Here is a 16,512-nt window from a genome sequence, read left to right as displayed (position 1 = left end):
CTATGCATTGTCAGATGCTGAGCAGCATCTCTGGCTCCATCCCCAACATGCCAGGAGCACTCCCCTAAGAGTACCAACCAAAACATCTCCAGCTAGTGCCAAATGTCCTGTGGAGGGTAAAAATCACTCTGGCTGAGAACCACTGGTACAGAGTCAACACAATCCCAACCAAAACACAGTAGCATTTTTGTAGAAAGTTACAAGATTATTCTAAAATTGATATGGGAATACAAACCCCCTATAATAGCTAAGATAATCTTGAAGTGAAAGTGAAAGTGAAGTCGCTCAGTCGTGTCCAACCTCAGTGACCCCATGGACTGCAGCCTTCCAGGCTCCTCCGTCCATGGGATTTTCCAGGCAAAAGTACTGGAGTGGGGTGCCATTGCCTTCTCCGAATTAAACTGGTAAATTACACTACCTGATTTCAAGATTTACTGCAAAGATATGATAATTAAAGGCAGTGTGTTATTGGCAAAAAGAAAGACAAACAAATTAATGGAGCAAAATACAGTCCAGAAATAACCCCCACACAAAGAGACTTAACCGCCTCAACAGAGACTCCACATATAGGCTCACATATGTGACAAAGGTGACACTGAAATAAACCGGCAAAGGATAGGTCTTGATTGCATCTCACACTAGATTTAAATGTGAAATGTCAAATAATAAATCTTTCTAAAGAAAAAGGAAATCTTTGTAATGTTGGAGTAGCCCAAGATTTCTTAAACAGGACACAGAAAAGAGCTAACCATAGAAAAACATTGATAAATTGGATGATGACCATTAAAAGGGTGAAGACAACCCATAAAGTGAGGAAAGATATCTGATATGTCTGATAACACATCCATATTTATAATAAAGATTTTCTATAAATCATTAAGGAAAAGACAATCCAGCAGAAACATGGAAAAGGACTTGAACAAGCATACCACAATAGAGTATATCCACATGGCCAATAAACATATGAAAAGATATTAACATCATTAGTCGGAGAAGGCAATGGCACCCCACTCCAGTACTCTTGCCTGGAAAATCCCATGGACGGAGGAGCCTGGTAGGCTGCAGTCCATGGGGTTGTGAAGAGTTGGACACGACTGAGTGACTTCACTTTCACTTTTCACTTTCATGCATTGGAGAAGGAAATGGCAACCCACTCCAGTGTTCTTGCCTGGAGAATCCCAGGGATGGGGGGATCTGGTGGGCTTCCATCTATGGGGTTGCACAGAGTTACAGCAGCAGCAACATCATTAGTACGGAAAATGCAATATAAAACCACAACAAAACACCATTACACAACAACTAGAAGGGCTAAACTGAAAAAAGGGGGAGAAAAAAGCAAATACTAGGTGTTGGCAAGGATATGAAGCAACTAGAACTCTCATTCAGTGCTGGTAAGAGTATAAGTGGTACTACTACTTTGGAAAATACTCAGGCAGTTATCTATTATTCTAAAGATAAACATACATACACACTATGATCTAGTAATTACATTCTTTGATAAATATACCCAACAGAAATGCATACAATAGGTGTGTTCTGGAATATCCTATCCAGAATTGCCTCCACATTAAAAACTACTGCACTTCTATAGTCTAATGGATAAATAGCAGTATATTCTCCCAATGGGATCCTGTACAGATGAAGATTTACCACAAGTGGAGATCTTCAAAGAATGGGTTATGGGTTCAGAAATACATAAACCAGCTTTCTGTAAGGAAGAGAGTGTAACAAATGGCTACTCTGGCATGACTATAAAAGGTACTCATATATAACACCTTTATGGGATGGCCATGAAATCACACCTGTGTGACAATATGTCAATTACAGAAGAAACTGTTTAGAGATTTAGAAGCTTAGGTGTCCTAGATTCTACTCCTATAAAATGCAACCCTGATTATTTACAGTAGCACTGCAAAGTCTGATATTTATATAACTTATAGCAAGGGGCATTCTGCCCAGAAAGTGATACTGGGATGAGGCACTCAGAACAAGCTGATTCTCTGGGTGAGCAGAGAAGACAACCCAGAGTTCAACTGTGGCAGAGAATGACTGAATAAACCAGTTCTCGACTCTAATCTTTTCCAAGTTCAGTGGAGCCCTACTGGGTTGTGGAAAGCAGTCCCTGGGGAGGTGCTAGAACAGAACTGCAATCAGTGTTTGCGTGAACCCATTTCCCTGGCAACCTCTCCGCCTCCTCCCCGTCTCTTTCTGCTTTGTCACAGGCACGGGCGATATAAGACCTCTGTGCCATGGTGTACAGGTGTGGAAGACAAATGGGACACTCTGTATAGGATAAGGTGCTATACTTTTGTTGTTGTTGTTTAGTCGCTAAGTTGTGTCCCACTCTCTTACGACCCCATGGACTGTAGCCCACCAGGCTCCTCTGTCCATAGGATTTCCCAGGCAAGAATACAGGAGTGGGTTGCCATTTGCTTCTCCAGGGCATCTTCCAGACCGAAGGATCCAATCCAAGTCTCTTGCCTTGGCAGGTAGATTCTTTACCACTGAGTTACCAGAGAACCCCCTCCTCCCAACCCTCTTACCCTCCTTTATTTTTATTCAAAGCACTTACAACTTTTGGGCTCATTTTACACACGACTATGTTTATCTTCCTGTGCAGAAGATAAGCTTCCGAGGACAAAGATTCAGTCTGTTTGCACTATTCTGAATAGTGCTTCAGACAAAGGCTCTCAAAAATTACTGGCTGAAAGAATAAATGAACCCCTGGCTTGAGAGTGAAGAATCTGACAAGATAACCTCAATTTGATTCCCAGTTCCGTTGTTTCTTGTGTCCAAGTGACACTGAACAGATTACTCATCCATGTTTAATGTTTTCTCATATATCAAATAGTGATACGCATACCCCATAGGACTGTTGTTAACGATTAAATAAAAGAATGTATGTAAGATACTTAATACATAGTAACTTGGTGTAAAAGTGCTCACTATATGCCACTGTTACTTAATACAGAAAGATGGCCTAGATCTGGGGCTTCCCTAGAAGCTCAGCTGGTAAAGAATCCGCCTGCAATGCAGGAGACCCTGATTTGATTCCTGGGTTGGGAAGATCTGCTGGAGAAGGGACAGGCTACCCACTCCAGAATTCTTGGGCTTTCCTGGTGGCTCAGCTGATAAAGAATCCTCCTGCAATGCGGGAGACCTGGGTTCGATTCCTGGGTTGGGAAGATCTCATGGAGAAGGGAACGGCTACCCACTCCAGTATTCTGGCCTGGAGAATTCCATGGACTATATAGTCTATGGGGTCGAAAAGAGTCGGACACGACTGAGCAACTGGACTCAAAGGCCCTAGGTTATAATTATGACTGGATATTGACTGTAATTTTAGGCTTTTCACCTCTTTGATCTTAATTCACTCAATCAGCTACGAATAAGGTGTTAGGGTAAAAAATATAGGTCGAGTCCCTTCCCTGTAATCTTAGATATGTGATCTTAGGTAGGTCACCTAAACTTTCTCAGCCTCAGTTTCTACATTTGCCAAATGGGAATACTTAATACCATCTCATAGCTTTGTTGCGACGATTAAATGAGTCACTGTGTGAAAACAGTGTCTAGCTCACAGCAGCAGCTCATTATGTTGGCTATGATTATCACGATTCCAGTCTGGAGAAGTAAAAGCAGCTAAGCAAAAAACAGGGCAGTAAGAGCAAAAACAGGCATCGACTATAATAGAACAAGGGTCTCCGAAGTGGAATCTGCTTCAACTGGTCGGTTCCACTGTGATCGGGACATTTTAAAATTCTGTTATGTCTACAATAACCTAACTCCCTACCACCAACCCCATTATCAGTTAAAAGGACAAATTTCTCTGCTGATTTGATAACTGAAATTTATAACTTTTTTGAAATAGGAAAAGGGTACAGAGTATTTCTGTTTTTGAAAACAGAGTGTCAAATAGTGTTTCTTAAAGGAGGTTAACGAACCCACTGACTTCCTTATCCACCCACAAAGTTAACATATGGTACTTAAATTTGAGCCACAGTCAAATGGACCCCCCACCCCACCCCAGAGGGCAGCCTTTAATTCCCCGAAGAGCAGGAAGATCCCCTGGAATAGGAAACGGCAAACCCACTCCAGTATTCTTGCTTGGAAGATCCCATGGATAGAGGAGCCTGGCACGGCAGTCCATGGGGTTGCAAAGAGTCAAATACTAGTGAGCACGCACGCAGGTGCGCACAAAAACTAAGAGCACAAAGGTGTGTTTTACAGCGGTGCTGTCACAAACTCAACATCGGAACTGGCCACTAAGGGTGGTTCTGGAGGTGGAGTGGGAACCCACCACGTGGGGAGGGGGGCGTCACCTCTGGAGAAAGAAGAGCAAAAGCCAAGGTGTGGAGGCAGAAAAAGTGCACGTGCGTGGCTTGGCAGAACCAAAAAAAAGCTTTTTGTGGTGGTAGGTCAGAAAGCAGGAGGAAGAGTGTGGCTGCGGCCTGCCAGGTGAGGGAGAAAGGCCCCGTTCCATTCCCAGGTTATGATCTCTCAGCCTCATCGTCTCCCTGGGATTCCCCTCTAAGGGCTCGCGGTTGTTGGGCTCCCTCCTGCTCGCGCCACTCTTCCCTTACCTCGTCTTCCAGCCTTTCCCTCACTCTCCCGCCTCCTCCGCCGCGCCGGAAGTGACGCATAATTCGCGCACCGCCCAGCGCCAGAAAGGTTCTGCGGGAGCGGGAGAAAGGGTTCCGATGAGACTCACTGCGTCGGCGTGCGGGCGCGAGCGGTCAAAGCGCCTTCCGGAGGCCGTCGAATTGCGCTTTTTTCCCGGTCTGCCGCTCTCGGAGTACTCAAGAGCGAGATTCAAAGAGGCCTTCAACACTAGGGTGTTTTCTACACTCTGACTCCCGCCCCCCGGTGTCCCACCACTTCTGCGCTTGCCCTTTGACCCTGCGCTCGCGGCGGGGTGAGAGGTCGGTGGCCATCTTGTGGCGGCGGTGCGGGTGGCTGTTACTGCAGAGACCCATCCCCTCCCCCGCCGGGCCCCCCGGCCGTCTGTCAGTCCGTAAAGAGTCCCGCAGGCGGGTGGAGTGAGGCCCCGGCCTCGTGCCGTCACTCTTCCCGCCGCACTGGGCGGCCTAGGCCGCTCCCTGTCGGGCCTCACCGCCGCCACCATGTCCTCCTTCTCCGAGTCGGCGCTGGAGAAGAAGCTCTCGGAGCTGAGCAACTCTCAGCAGAGCGTGCAGACCCTCTCCCTGTGGCTCATCCACCACCGCAAGCACGCGGGCCCCATCGTCTCGGTGTGGCATCGCGAGCTCCGCAAAGGTAAACATCCCCTCCGTCCTCCTCCGGTCCTACCCCGGGTAGCCCTCGTCCGCACCCATTCCCGCGGCTCCTGTAGCTGCTTTGCTGAGCCTTGGCTTTCCAGGCCCGGGCCTGTGATCGATTGCGCTTGCTGAGGTTGGAAACAGTGTTATCATCATTTCTCGGAGAAGGAAACCGAGGCCTCGGAAGGTTTAAGGTGCTTGTCTTAAGTTCCACCGACCGGGGCTCAGGATTCTCAGTTCATCCAGTCGTTTTCCCCCTCCGGCTTTTTCTGACACTTGTGGCTATTATTCTCTCGGCCCCGTTGAGCGCCAGGTGGAGGGTCCAAGCCCTGGCCTGTTGTGTGCCAGGAGCTGGCTAGGGATTTGAAGTAAGATTGCCCAGATCGAGCCCTGGCTCAGCCACTTTTACTAGCTGAGTGATACCGGGCAAGTTTCTTCTAAGCCTCTGTTTTCTCATCTGTCAAACGCAAATGAGGACAGTTGGCCCTTACAGAGGCTTTATTCTGTGCCAGTTAGTGTGCTAGGACCTTTCGTACATCCTTGCACTCAATGCTCAGCACTGTCCTGGGGAGTGGATATAGTCACTGCCATTACAGAGAAGTTAAGAGGCCACTCCACCTACACCTAGCCTCTCAGGCTCCTCTTCTCATGCAGCTCTCCTTGGTTCTAGATCCTGCTCAGGATCTGGCCGCCATTGATTGAGCTCAGCCTGTCATGTGCCAGGCACTGGGTTGGGTGCTTGAAAGCCTGTTGGCCCCAGAGGCCAACTGCCTCAAATCTAAGCCCGACTTTGTCATTTACTGAGCCCCGGCAGCTTAACTTCTCTGTTTCTCGGTTTCCTGATCTGTAAAATGAAGATGATGATAAGTGATACTTACGGTGCGTTTGTTCTGTGCCAAGTGCAGTACTGATCTCTTTACACACATGTCATTTTTTAAAATTCCCAGAGTTCTATAAAGTAGGAACTTGGCAGGTGAGAAAAAAGGAGGCTCAAAGGGTGTGTGGTGAAAAGTGGTCAGCCTAATCCACATGGACGTCTAGCATGGTGTCAGGCACAGTGTGGGCATTGGATGGATACCGTGAGGGGGGATACTGGTGACTCCATGTGCGACACGGTCTTTGCCACAGTTGCTTTCAGGTGAGGAAAGATGGGCACCTACATAGCTGTCTTACGCCCTGCTGAGTTTCGGAGCAAAAAGCTGAGGAAATGAAGCTTAGCGCTGTTTTGGACAGCCTGTGTGTGGTAGACCTTTTGTAGCATAGGAGGTAACTTTACATGTGTCCTCTGCTCTCTGTGAGCTCAGGATGTCACCCTGTTATGCAGATGAGAGAACCCATGAGCCTCGGATAACATCAGATTGGCAGACACCAAAATCCAGGATTCTTTGGGGAGACCCAATTCTAGTCCTCTGGCAGAGGCCCTCCCCCCACCCCCCTCCAGATATGTGTTGTACCGAGATGTGGGGGGGCAGCCCCCTCATCCTTCTAGGTTGTTGGAGAATAGAGCCTGGGGCTCCCAGAACCTCATTCATGAACCCCACTGTGCCACTCAGATCATCTGAGATGTGGGGAGAAAATCTGAATTGCCTCTATAGAATCCTTTCTAGTAGGATCTCAGAGGCATGTCAAAATCCATCTCAAACGTCACTTCTTTTGTGATGCCATCTTGATTCCCCATCTCACCGTATTTGAGTTATTGAGAGTAACAATTTAGAGTTCTTTTGTTTATGAAGCTCCTTAAACCCTTATCTCGTATAATGGAACCTTATGTTGTAAGTAGGTCAGCATTATTATCCCTGTTTTATAGATGAAAAGATAAAGATACGAAGAGATTAAATGCTTTGCTAAGGGTTATCCAGTTGGGACATGAGCTTTCTGTGATGAAAGAAATGTTTTACATTGCTGTCCAATAAGGTAGCCTCTTGCCATGAGCACTCACAATGTGTGACTAAGGAAGTTTCAAATAAATACAATGGAAAATTCAGTTCCTGAGTTTTGTTAGGTACAAAACAAATATTCATAGCTGCATGTGGCTAGTGGCTACCATATTGGACAATATAGACTAGAGGCTGGTCTTCCAAGCCTCAGAATACAGTTTTCTAATACCCAAGCTTCCTTCATGAATTGAAAATGCCTCCACACTAAAGTGGAAAAGGTTTTTGTGCCCCAGCGTTTGAATTGACTATCCGTTTAGGTTCTAGCCCAACCTGAGTCTTTAAAAGTGGGCATTTCTGTCTGTAGTCATTTCTTTAAGACACTCACAGATTGTTTTTTTGCCTCCAAATACTCATGAGACTTTAAACTTTTTCCTTTTCCTACTTGGAAATAGAATACTATTTCTGTTCCTACTGTTATTTTCTTTCCATTTCTTAGGAATAATTCTTAATTTATCCCTTTGGACTCTGTTCTAGGTAGAACTACTCCCTTTATTTTTGAAACAATTTGGTGTAAGATACTCTGTGTTGTTATTTAGTTGCAAAGTCGTGTTCCGCTGTTTTGCAACCGCATGGACTGTAGCCCACCAGGCTCCTCTGTCCATGGGATTTCCCAGGCAGGAATACTGGAGTGGTTGGCCATTTCCTTCTCCAGGGAAAATGCTCTTAGATGAACATTTTTCAGTAGTGTTTTGTACCCTAGCCTGAATGCAGGTAAATAAACCTTTTTTTAAAAAAGTTAGTTTCCCTAGATGTCTGAACTAGCCAAACAAGTGAAAAATTTTGGACAGCCAGTTACTTAAACCTTGCTCTAATTTGGAATGGGCCTCTGTAGGGAGTGAAAGAATCTGTACTGACATATTGGAAAGACACCTGAACAAGTGAGTTATCACCCAGGGCTGGAGTAGACAGGGGTGTGTGTGTGTGTGTGTTCTGTGTATTATGACTGTATTTTCAAATATTCTAGGGTTTTGTGGGGGGGGGGGAGGGGTTGTTGTTTTTGTTTGTTTTGGCTGTGGCTTGTGGGATCTTAGTTCCCTGACCAGGGGTAGAACCAGGCCCTAGGCAGCGAGCACTCAGAGTCCTAACCACTGGACCACCAGGGAATTCCGTCTAAGGCTTTGTTATATTGCCTTTGACACATGGTGCTAATGTTGACTATTCAGGACATTGAATGTGGAGGGAAGAAGTTTTATCCTAAACAAATTCCCATTGCTAAGTTTGAGGGTGATGAGAATTAATTGCATCATAGATGGTGAAAACCTTGGCTCTGTATCTTCTTAGCTATCATATTTGTAATAGTGCACAATGTATCAGGTCTTGAATGGCCTAATAGACATTTTACAATATGGATTCTGGGCTTTTTTTTTTTAAACATAAAGTATATCATATTTGTAAACCTTCACTTAGTTCGATTTGCTTTGTAGAAGTTCTGTTTTACTTCTGAATCTTCAGCTTTCATGGTGTTGTTTACATGATAGTTTAATTTGCTGCAATATCCTAGAAAAAGGTTTACTTTTTTAAAAAAAAGCGCTTTTTGAAGAAAGCGCTTTTTGCTGTAATCATACCTTTGTAGCAACAGTGGCATATTGAAATTATTGACGCTTACATTCTGCTTTTGAATAATCATTAGAACAGTTAAAGATAGCTCAAGGTTTTCAATATTCTCATCAGCTGGCTGTCTAAACTAGGTTATTACCAGAAGGTTAATACAGTTCATTGTATCCATGTTTAATTTTATGAGCATTTTAAGTCATCAGTTTAAACTGTAACATGCCTTAAAAATCTTGTTTTTACCTGAGTTATTCTCCTGTACTACATTTTAAAATGTCAGATCTTATGCCTGCTGTGTCAGAATTTATGCATGCTGTGTGCATTTCAAAAGAAACAGAAATGGTTTCTCAGAGCAAGGAATAAGGACTAGTAATTCAGTGTGTAAAGTTTGACATAGGGTTTGCTTGAGTTTTTCAGGCACTTTGATGTTGAAGAAAACTTTGTTTTGAACAGATTGTGTTACTATTTATTTCTTACAAAGGAAAGCTGGGACCAAAAATGATATTGATGTAACTCCATGGTTGAAAAGTTATGTGCAGAGAAGCTGGGAAATTCAGTATGTTCCACTAAGCAAGTGTAACTCAGATAGATTGCATGAGGTTTTTATGGTTTAATATATGATGCCATGTAGAGTAATAGAGAATGCTGCATTTAGTAGGTATAAGAGAGAAGAATTTTTGTGGGAGCCATGATTTTGCACATCCAGGTTTCAGACGTGTGTAAATTTTCACTGATTATGTAGCATTCACATGTATTTTTATTTAAGATGAATATCCACGGGTACATCTAGAGATTCCTCTGGATTGTAGAGTTGGTATCATTGACTGATTATGGTTATTGAACTGTTGAAAAAGAAATTCAAGTTCTTGGTCCAGGAGCATAAACTACAAGAATCTATTTTAAAGTTGAAACCTAACTCAGTCTTTCATTCTGTGGTATTTGATAATTAACAGTGAGTTAGAAATGCTCCCTGGTGGCTCCGACGGTAAAGCATCTGTCTACAATGTGAGAGACCTGGGTTTGATCCCTGGGTTCGGAAGATTCCCTGGAGAAGGAAATGGCAACCCACTCCAGTACTCTTGCCTTGAAAATCCCATGGACGGAGGAGCTTGGTGCAGGCTACTATCCATGGGGTCCCAAAGAGTCGGGCACGACTGAGCGACTTCACTTAGAAATGTTCATCTTTGCAACAGAATAAATGGAAATCTTGCTTTTAACATGTCTTCTGGAGAATATTGACTGCTTATCTTTTAGGAATCTTCTTTGGATTATCTTCATTTTTATTGCCAATTAATTACACTGATTAAAATAACACAGAAATTAAGATGGCTTTTCTTGTTTCCTGTTTTTTTCAAAATTGTATTCTCAGTCCTATTTTACTAGACACACCTCCAGGAGTTCCTTAAATTGTGTTTTTTTTTTGTTTGTTTTCAAACATAGCCATCTAGACCTCAAGTGGATAATGTTTGTCTTAGTATTCTTTAGGAGTAGCGTAATGCAAAAGAATTGTGGATTGAGAATTTCCGTGGTGTAAGCTAAGTTATCTTTTCTTTTTTTCCAGCCAAATCAAATAGAAAGCTTACTTTTCTATACTTAGCCAACGATGTCATTCAAAACAGTAAAAGGAAAGGACCCGAATTCACGAGGGAATTTGAATCTGTCCTTGTGGATGCTTTTTCTCACGTTGCCAGGTATGTTTTATTTTTAAATGCATTACTTTTTCCCTTTTGTTCTTTTTTTGTGATAGCCTTTGTAACTCACCAACTTCATACTTAAAAGAGATGTGCTTTATAGAGAGTGTGGTTTTATATTTTGCCTGGGCCCTTGAGAACTCTCTCAGACATGTAAATATTTTGTTGTATTGAAGGGATTCAGTCTAGCACTTGAAGCACATCTTGTCTCTTAGATGTACTCACTATTGAATTTATTTCTAGAATATGGTATTTTCCTTGGTTTGGCTGAGTTACCTCATTAGCTTATGGTCAAAAAACAAAGCTAAATTGTACGAGGGAACTTTCCGGTAACAAAACCATGCTACTTAGCAAGAAATTCATTGCTTGTGCCTTTGTTTTTATTTACTTCCTTCTGGGTGTCTGGATGTCTAACTCACTAAAAATAGTAGTCATTATTGTAACTGCAAAGATAGGAATTATTAGTGTTAAAAGTTTCTCTGGCTCTATCATACTGAGACTCTGCCCCTGTTGTGTTTTGTGACAGAGGACCGGAGCATAGGGCATACCTATAGCTGAGATCATGGAAATTATACATTTCATTAAAAATGTTATAAATCATTTTTATTCATTTAAAAGCAAACTGCTTTTGACACTTAGCTGCCCAGAAGAAGCAAAGATAAGTTACTTTTCACTAGAATGTTACTAAGTAAACATATGAAAGTAAACATCTTTGCCAAAGGAAACTGGCAGTGAGGAGACTAGTGGGTTAAACGGAAACTGTTCTAGGGTCTAGAGTGTAAGTGAAAGACCTTAAGTGTGGAAATAAGTCTGGCATTCCGTGAAAGATTTGGAAAGTTTGAAAGAATGAAATGAGAAATTCAGAACATTTTGAAGAGATGACATCTAGCTTTATAGAGATGGAAACAAAATATTTGTTTGTCAAGTGACCTTTTTTGTGAACATGGCTACTGAAAAAGCAGGATGTGTTAGGAACTTGAAAACATGGAATCCTCGTAACAGTGAATAAACTTAGAACAGACTACTAGAGTAGCCGTCTGAAATTGGAGAGAGGCGATTTTTTTGTTTGAGGAGATTTAGTTAACGGTTTCTTAGATGTGGGCTGTAGCTCTACCTCCAACACTGTCTGAGTGGCCTTGGATGTGTTACTTAGCTTTTTGAACCCAAGTTTCATTAATTGGTTAAAAGGGGATGTTACCACCTATCTCCTTAGAGTTGTTGTGAGGTTAAAGTAAAACAGTCTTTGCTCATTCATGGGAGTGCACTAAATTATTAACTCTGTGAAGAGAAGGACTGTTTCATTTTTGTTCTTTGCTGTGTTCCAGGCACTTAGTGCAGTGTCTGGCATAGAGCTACTGGCTTACATAGCTTAGGTGACACCGTTTAGTCTTGATATCAGTGGTATCCCAAGAGCTGAGCAATATTGTTGCACAGCTTTGGCACAGAGTAGGGATACAGTAAACAGTCACTGAATAAGTTAACTAATTTCGAGTATAGGAAATTGACTAAAATAATTCCTGTAGGGATAACACACATTTTCCTTAAACATTGAACAGTAATCATTAGCTGCCCCCAAATCAGAAAAGGATAAGTAGAAAGGGGTGGGAGAAGAGGGATGAGCAATACCAAGATTAAAAATTCCTTTTCTACTTGGTTTCATCTTAAAACCTATTGTTTTACAATTACAAGACATTGTAAACATGTCTTGGCAAATTCCATGGCATCGTGGGGAAAATAGACCTGATCCTAAAAAAAATAAAATAGGCCTGTTAGCTTTCCTCTTTGCATTCTTCTAGTTCTTTTAAGGTTCTGTTTGGATATTATTTCCAAGATCCCCATGTTTCTAAGTTCCCTCCCTACTCCCACTGCCATTATTAGGATAGAAAGTCCAGCCACTCCACTTTGATCCCAAGGCACCTTATCAACAATGAGAAATGCTCTCTGTATTGTCTTTTTGTGTCCAATTAATGAACAAAGATAGACCCATTAATATTGACTAAAATTTTGATTAGGAATCTCTTGATGATAATTTCTTACTTGCTCCTTCAAACCCCCTGCCACCTAGGGTAGGGGGAGGGGAACAAACCTCTCAAGTCAGGGAAAGCTTGCCAAGCTTGTAAGTAGATAAGTGTTAGTCCATCATTTGTGTCTGACTCTCCTTGATCCCTTGGACTGTAGCCCCCCAGGCTTCTCTGTCCATGTACTTCTCCAAGCAAGAATGCTGGAGTGGGTTGCTATTCTCTTCTCCAGGGGATCTTCCCCACCCAGGGATCGAACCCGGCTGTCCTGCATTGTAGGCAGATTCTTTACCATCTAAGCTACAGGGTGGAACCCAAGCTCCTGGGAGTAGATATAATTTGAATAGCAGTTTAAGTAACCAGAGAGGTAGCCAGGTGACAGTCACATATGCCCTGTGAGCCTTGGCAGAGTGTTAGGATTTTGTCCTGATGGGATGTCAGTGAGGGATTTTAAGCAGGCGAATGATGTATTCCAATTACTTTTGTTCTAGCATCCCTCCACTTTGGGGTGGAGAATGAATTATAAAGGGCAGGGACATGGGCATGGGGGGTCTTGCACTTGCATGGGCTAGAGATGACATTGGCTAGGACTCAGAAGCGTTGAGAAAATTACAGCTTTATTAAATATGTATGGATAGATTTGTGTGGCCCACTCCCATGTAAAATAGAGAACATTTGTGGGAATTAAGGGGGAGCTGGTAGTGAGGGAAAAGAGAAGTCAAAGAGCGCATATTTCTAGGTTCTTGACATGAGTATATGGATGACTGATGGCCCTGCTTACTGTGATGGAGATTGGGGTCAAGAATTGGTAGAGGAAATCAGGAATTTTGTTTTGGCTGTATTAAGTTCGAGATGGCTGATAGATATTCCAAGGTGTGATGCCAGATAGGCAGATGGATGAAATAGTTGGAAGCTCAGTAGGAAATTAATTTCTGGAGACATGAATTTGGAATTATCCCCCTATACATATTTATTTACTGTTATAACAATCATGGGTCCCCAAGACCACTTCCAGGTTGGTGACTTTCTAGGAGGACTCACCGGACTTAGTGGGTAGTTGTGTTCATGGCTGTGAGTTATTACAGTGAAAGGATATAAAGCAAAATGAGCAGAGGGAAAAGGGGCAAGGGCTGCAGTCCAGAGGAGGCCAGGCATAAGCTCCTGGGGTCCACTCCTGGTGGGTCCCACGCGACACACTCAGTTCTTCCCACTTTGAGCTGTGACAGCACACGCCAAGTGTCATCTACCTGGGGGCCCATTAGAGATTTAGTACCTAGGGGTTTTGCTGGGGTTGCTCACAGGCACTCCTGGCCAAAATTCTAGACTCCCAGAAGAAAAGCAAGTGTTCAGCATAAAACCATACTGTTTGTACAAACAGTTTAAGCACAGAAAACCACCCTCTTCCATTAGGACGTGATGGGACCATGTCTGAAATCCAAGTTCCCAGATGCCAGTCAAGGGCCAGCCCTGTGAGCAGGCCTTTGTCAGGGCAGCAGTCTCAGGCCTGCCGTGTTAACTCTTTTCTCAGTTCAGTTGCTCAGGCATGTCAGACTCTTTGCAACCCCATGGGCTGCATGGACGCCAGGCTTTCCTATCCGTCACGTTTTCTACACAATTGCAAAGAACTGTTTCTGCTCTGCCATTACATGAGGTGCTTTTGGAAGTGCTGAGGATACTTAGCATTTCTGTCCTGAGTAGGCCTGCCATTGGCCTACTGTGCATGGGATTAGAGAGAAACACACGAGCTATGGTGGGTGTGCCAAGGAAGGCAGTGCCCTTAGCACTGCAGAGGAAGACCTGTAACCTGGCTTGGCAGGCCCTCGGGTATCCAGCTGACACTCCAATCAGCAGTCTCACATGGGTATAATACATACTTTTCACTTTTTAGATCAGATTTTCAGTGGTTGAATTTATAATAATTAGAATTAAGATACATACTAAGTTGTGTTCCACAAAATAACTTATATATATACTTATCTCTCAGTTTATTCATTGATAGGTGGCAAGGGGTTTTTTGGTGTTTTTTCACTTAAATATCTCTAATTAGAATGGAATTAGTACAACTTGAAAAGATAGCTCCTCCTGTCATAAAATGATTTTATTGCTTTGGTTGTATCCAGTTCAGGTACTAAAGTGACTTCAGCTTCATTGGAGCTACTTATAGCAAAACCCCATCTGTAAAAAGATTAGTTGACTGTTGTGTCTCTGTCTTTGGACCTTAGGTGGCAAAACTTTGTTTTACTATAGTGCTCAAGGAATCAGCCTATCACGGTTAATTAGTTCACTCATTAAACTAGAGTGCCCTTTTGGGCTAGTGGCTCAGACGGTAAAGTGTCTGCCTGCAATGCAGGGGACCTGGGTTCGATCCCTGGGTTGGGAAGATCCCTTGGAGCAGGAAATGGCAGCCCACTCCAGTATTCTTGCCTGGAAAATCCCATGGACCGCGGAGCCTGGTAGGCTACGGTCCATGAGGTCACGAAGAGTCAGACACGACTGAGCAACTTGGCTTCACTTTAGTGGCCACAGCCTTTGAAGGTCTTTTGGTGATGACAGGTTTGGGCGTCAGTACCCACTGTCGGTGCTGAGACTGCAGCTGCACTGCCGGCCTTAGTGGAGCACCAGGCCCCGGCCTCAGGCGCGGCCTCAGGCGCGGCGCTGGTGTTTGGGTAGCTGTCCCTCAGTCCTTTCAGGAATTTGTTGACATGATTGATTTCTCTTTTAGGAAAATTTGCAGACAATGGATTTTATTTATTTGTTTAATTTAAAAAATACATATGTTTATTTATTTGGCTGTGAGCTGTCTTCGTTGCTCAGCAGGAGCTTTCCTTGGGGCACACAGTCTTTAGTTGCAGCACGTGGGCTTGGTTGCCCCTTGACATGTGGGATCTTAGTTCCTCTACCAGGGGTCGAACCCACATTCCCTCCATTGTGAGGCAGACTCTTAACCACTGGACCTCCAGGGAAGCCCAAGAGAACAGATTTCATGTTAAAATACCAACCAGTTAAACTCTGGTTAGTTGTGATTTTGTTGTTAGAATAGTTAAAATGACTTTATTTTTCTAAAGCCTACATTTGATCACATTAGGGACTTTGTTGCCTCCAGGATAAAGGCCATAACGACTTAACAACAAAATAAGGTCCTCTGTAATCTCAGGCCACTCTGTCTCTATCCCTCCAGTTTCTTCTGCTGTTTCTACATACTCCCTATACACTTCAGCTACCTGAATTATAGCTTCTTGCTCTTCACCTTGTTCCGTTTTGGGGGTTCCATTCAAGGGAGCGGAGATAGCATGAACACAGTCACATTTACCAGTGGCAGCAAAATGCTGAGTAGAGAATACGGTTGAGTGTTCTAGAATGTGAAGGTGTGGAGAGGTGGGGTGCTGCTAGATCAAGCCCTAGAGGTGAGGACTTAGACCTTGTTCAGTGTATTCCAAGCACGGTATTTCACAAACCCCAGTGAATGAGCAGATGAATATTTAATTGAATTGACATCTGACATGAATGACCTCCATGTGGTAAAATAGTCTTTGAAAGCTAACTAATTGCCTGGCCTAGTGAAACTTATCTAAAATTTTATTAAAAACATTGGCAGTTCAACATTTATTGTGTTTATTCTTGGGCATATAGCAGTTGGGGGAAGACACATCCCTGCTCTTGTGAAAATTACATTCAAATGGAAAGAGTATAAACAGGGAAACTATACATACAGCACATCCAAATATTAAATGTTGTGGAGAAAAATTAAGCAGGAGTAAGGAGTGTACTTTTAAATAGGAAGATTAGCAAAGGATTCACTGGAAAGGTGCTGTGTGAACAGACACACCTGAAGGAGGAGAGCAGAGGGGCCTTGTCGGGCCTGAGCTGTGTCGGGTAATGTGGTTCCAGGCGAAGTGCAAAGGCGCTGAGGCCGGAGGGCCAGGGAGCTGCTGGGGAGGGAAGGGAAAGTGAGGACAGGAGGTGAGTCGGGGAGATGATGAGCTGGGCAAGGCGCTGAGGCAGGAGGGCCAGGGAGCTGCTGGGGAGGGAAGGGAGAGTGAGG

At 43.6% G+C, this 16,512-nt stretch overlaps 2 protein-coding genes across 5 annotated transcripts in view; one reads left to right on the top strand and one right to left on the bottom strand.

The window, feature by feature from the left end:
- Positions 1–4,717, bottom strand: part of TTI1 (TELO2 interacting protein 1) — a 41,827-nt gene extending 37,110 nt beyond the window's left edge. For 3 of the 4 annotated variants that reach the window (XM_006051741.4, XM_044927659.2, XM_044927660.2), the window contains exon 1: positions 4,581–4,717. The gene's annotated coding sequence lies outside the window, so the exon portion shown is untranslated. The remainder of the gene's footprint in view (positions 1–4,580) is intronic. The other variant, XM_044927658.2, reaches the window with a different exon arrangement.
- Positions 4,718–4,727: 10 nt separating this feature from the next.
- The window catches only part of RPRD1B (regulation of nuclear pre-mRNA domain containing 1B), a 57,410-nt gene continuing 45,625 nt past the window's right edge, over positions 4,728–16,512 (top strand). The window contains exons 1-2 of the mRNA XM_006051740.4: positions 4,728–5,271; positions 10,323–10,452. Of these exons, the coding sequence (XP_006051802.1) occupies positions 5,121–5,271; positions 10,323–10,452 (281 nt within the window). The 5' untranslated portion in view covers positions 4,728–5,120. The remainder of the gene's footprint in view (positions 5,272–10,322; positions 10,453–16,512) is intronic.

Source organism: Bubalus bubalis, chromosome 14 (assembly GCF_019923935.1).
Source record: "Bubalus bubalis isolate 160015118507 breed Murrah chromosome 14, NDDB_SH_1, whole genome shotgun sequence".
NCBI lineage: Eukaryota > Metazoa > Chordata > Mammalia > Artiodactyla > Bovidae > Bubalus > Bubalus bubalis.
This window is presented reverse-complemented; position numbering and strand designations above follow the sequence as displayed.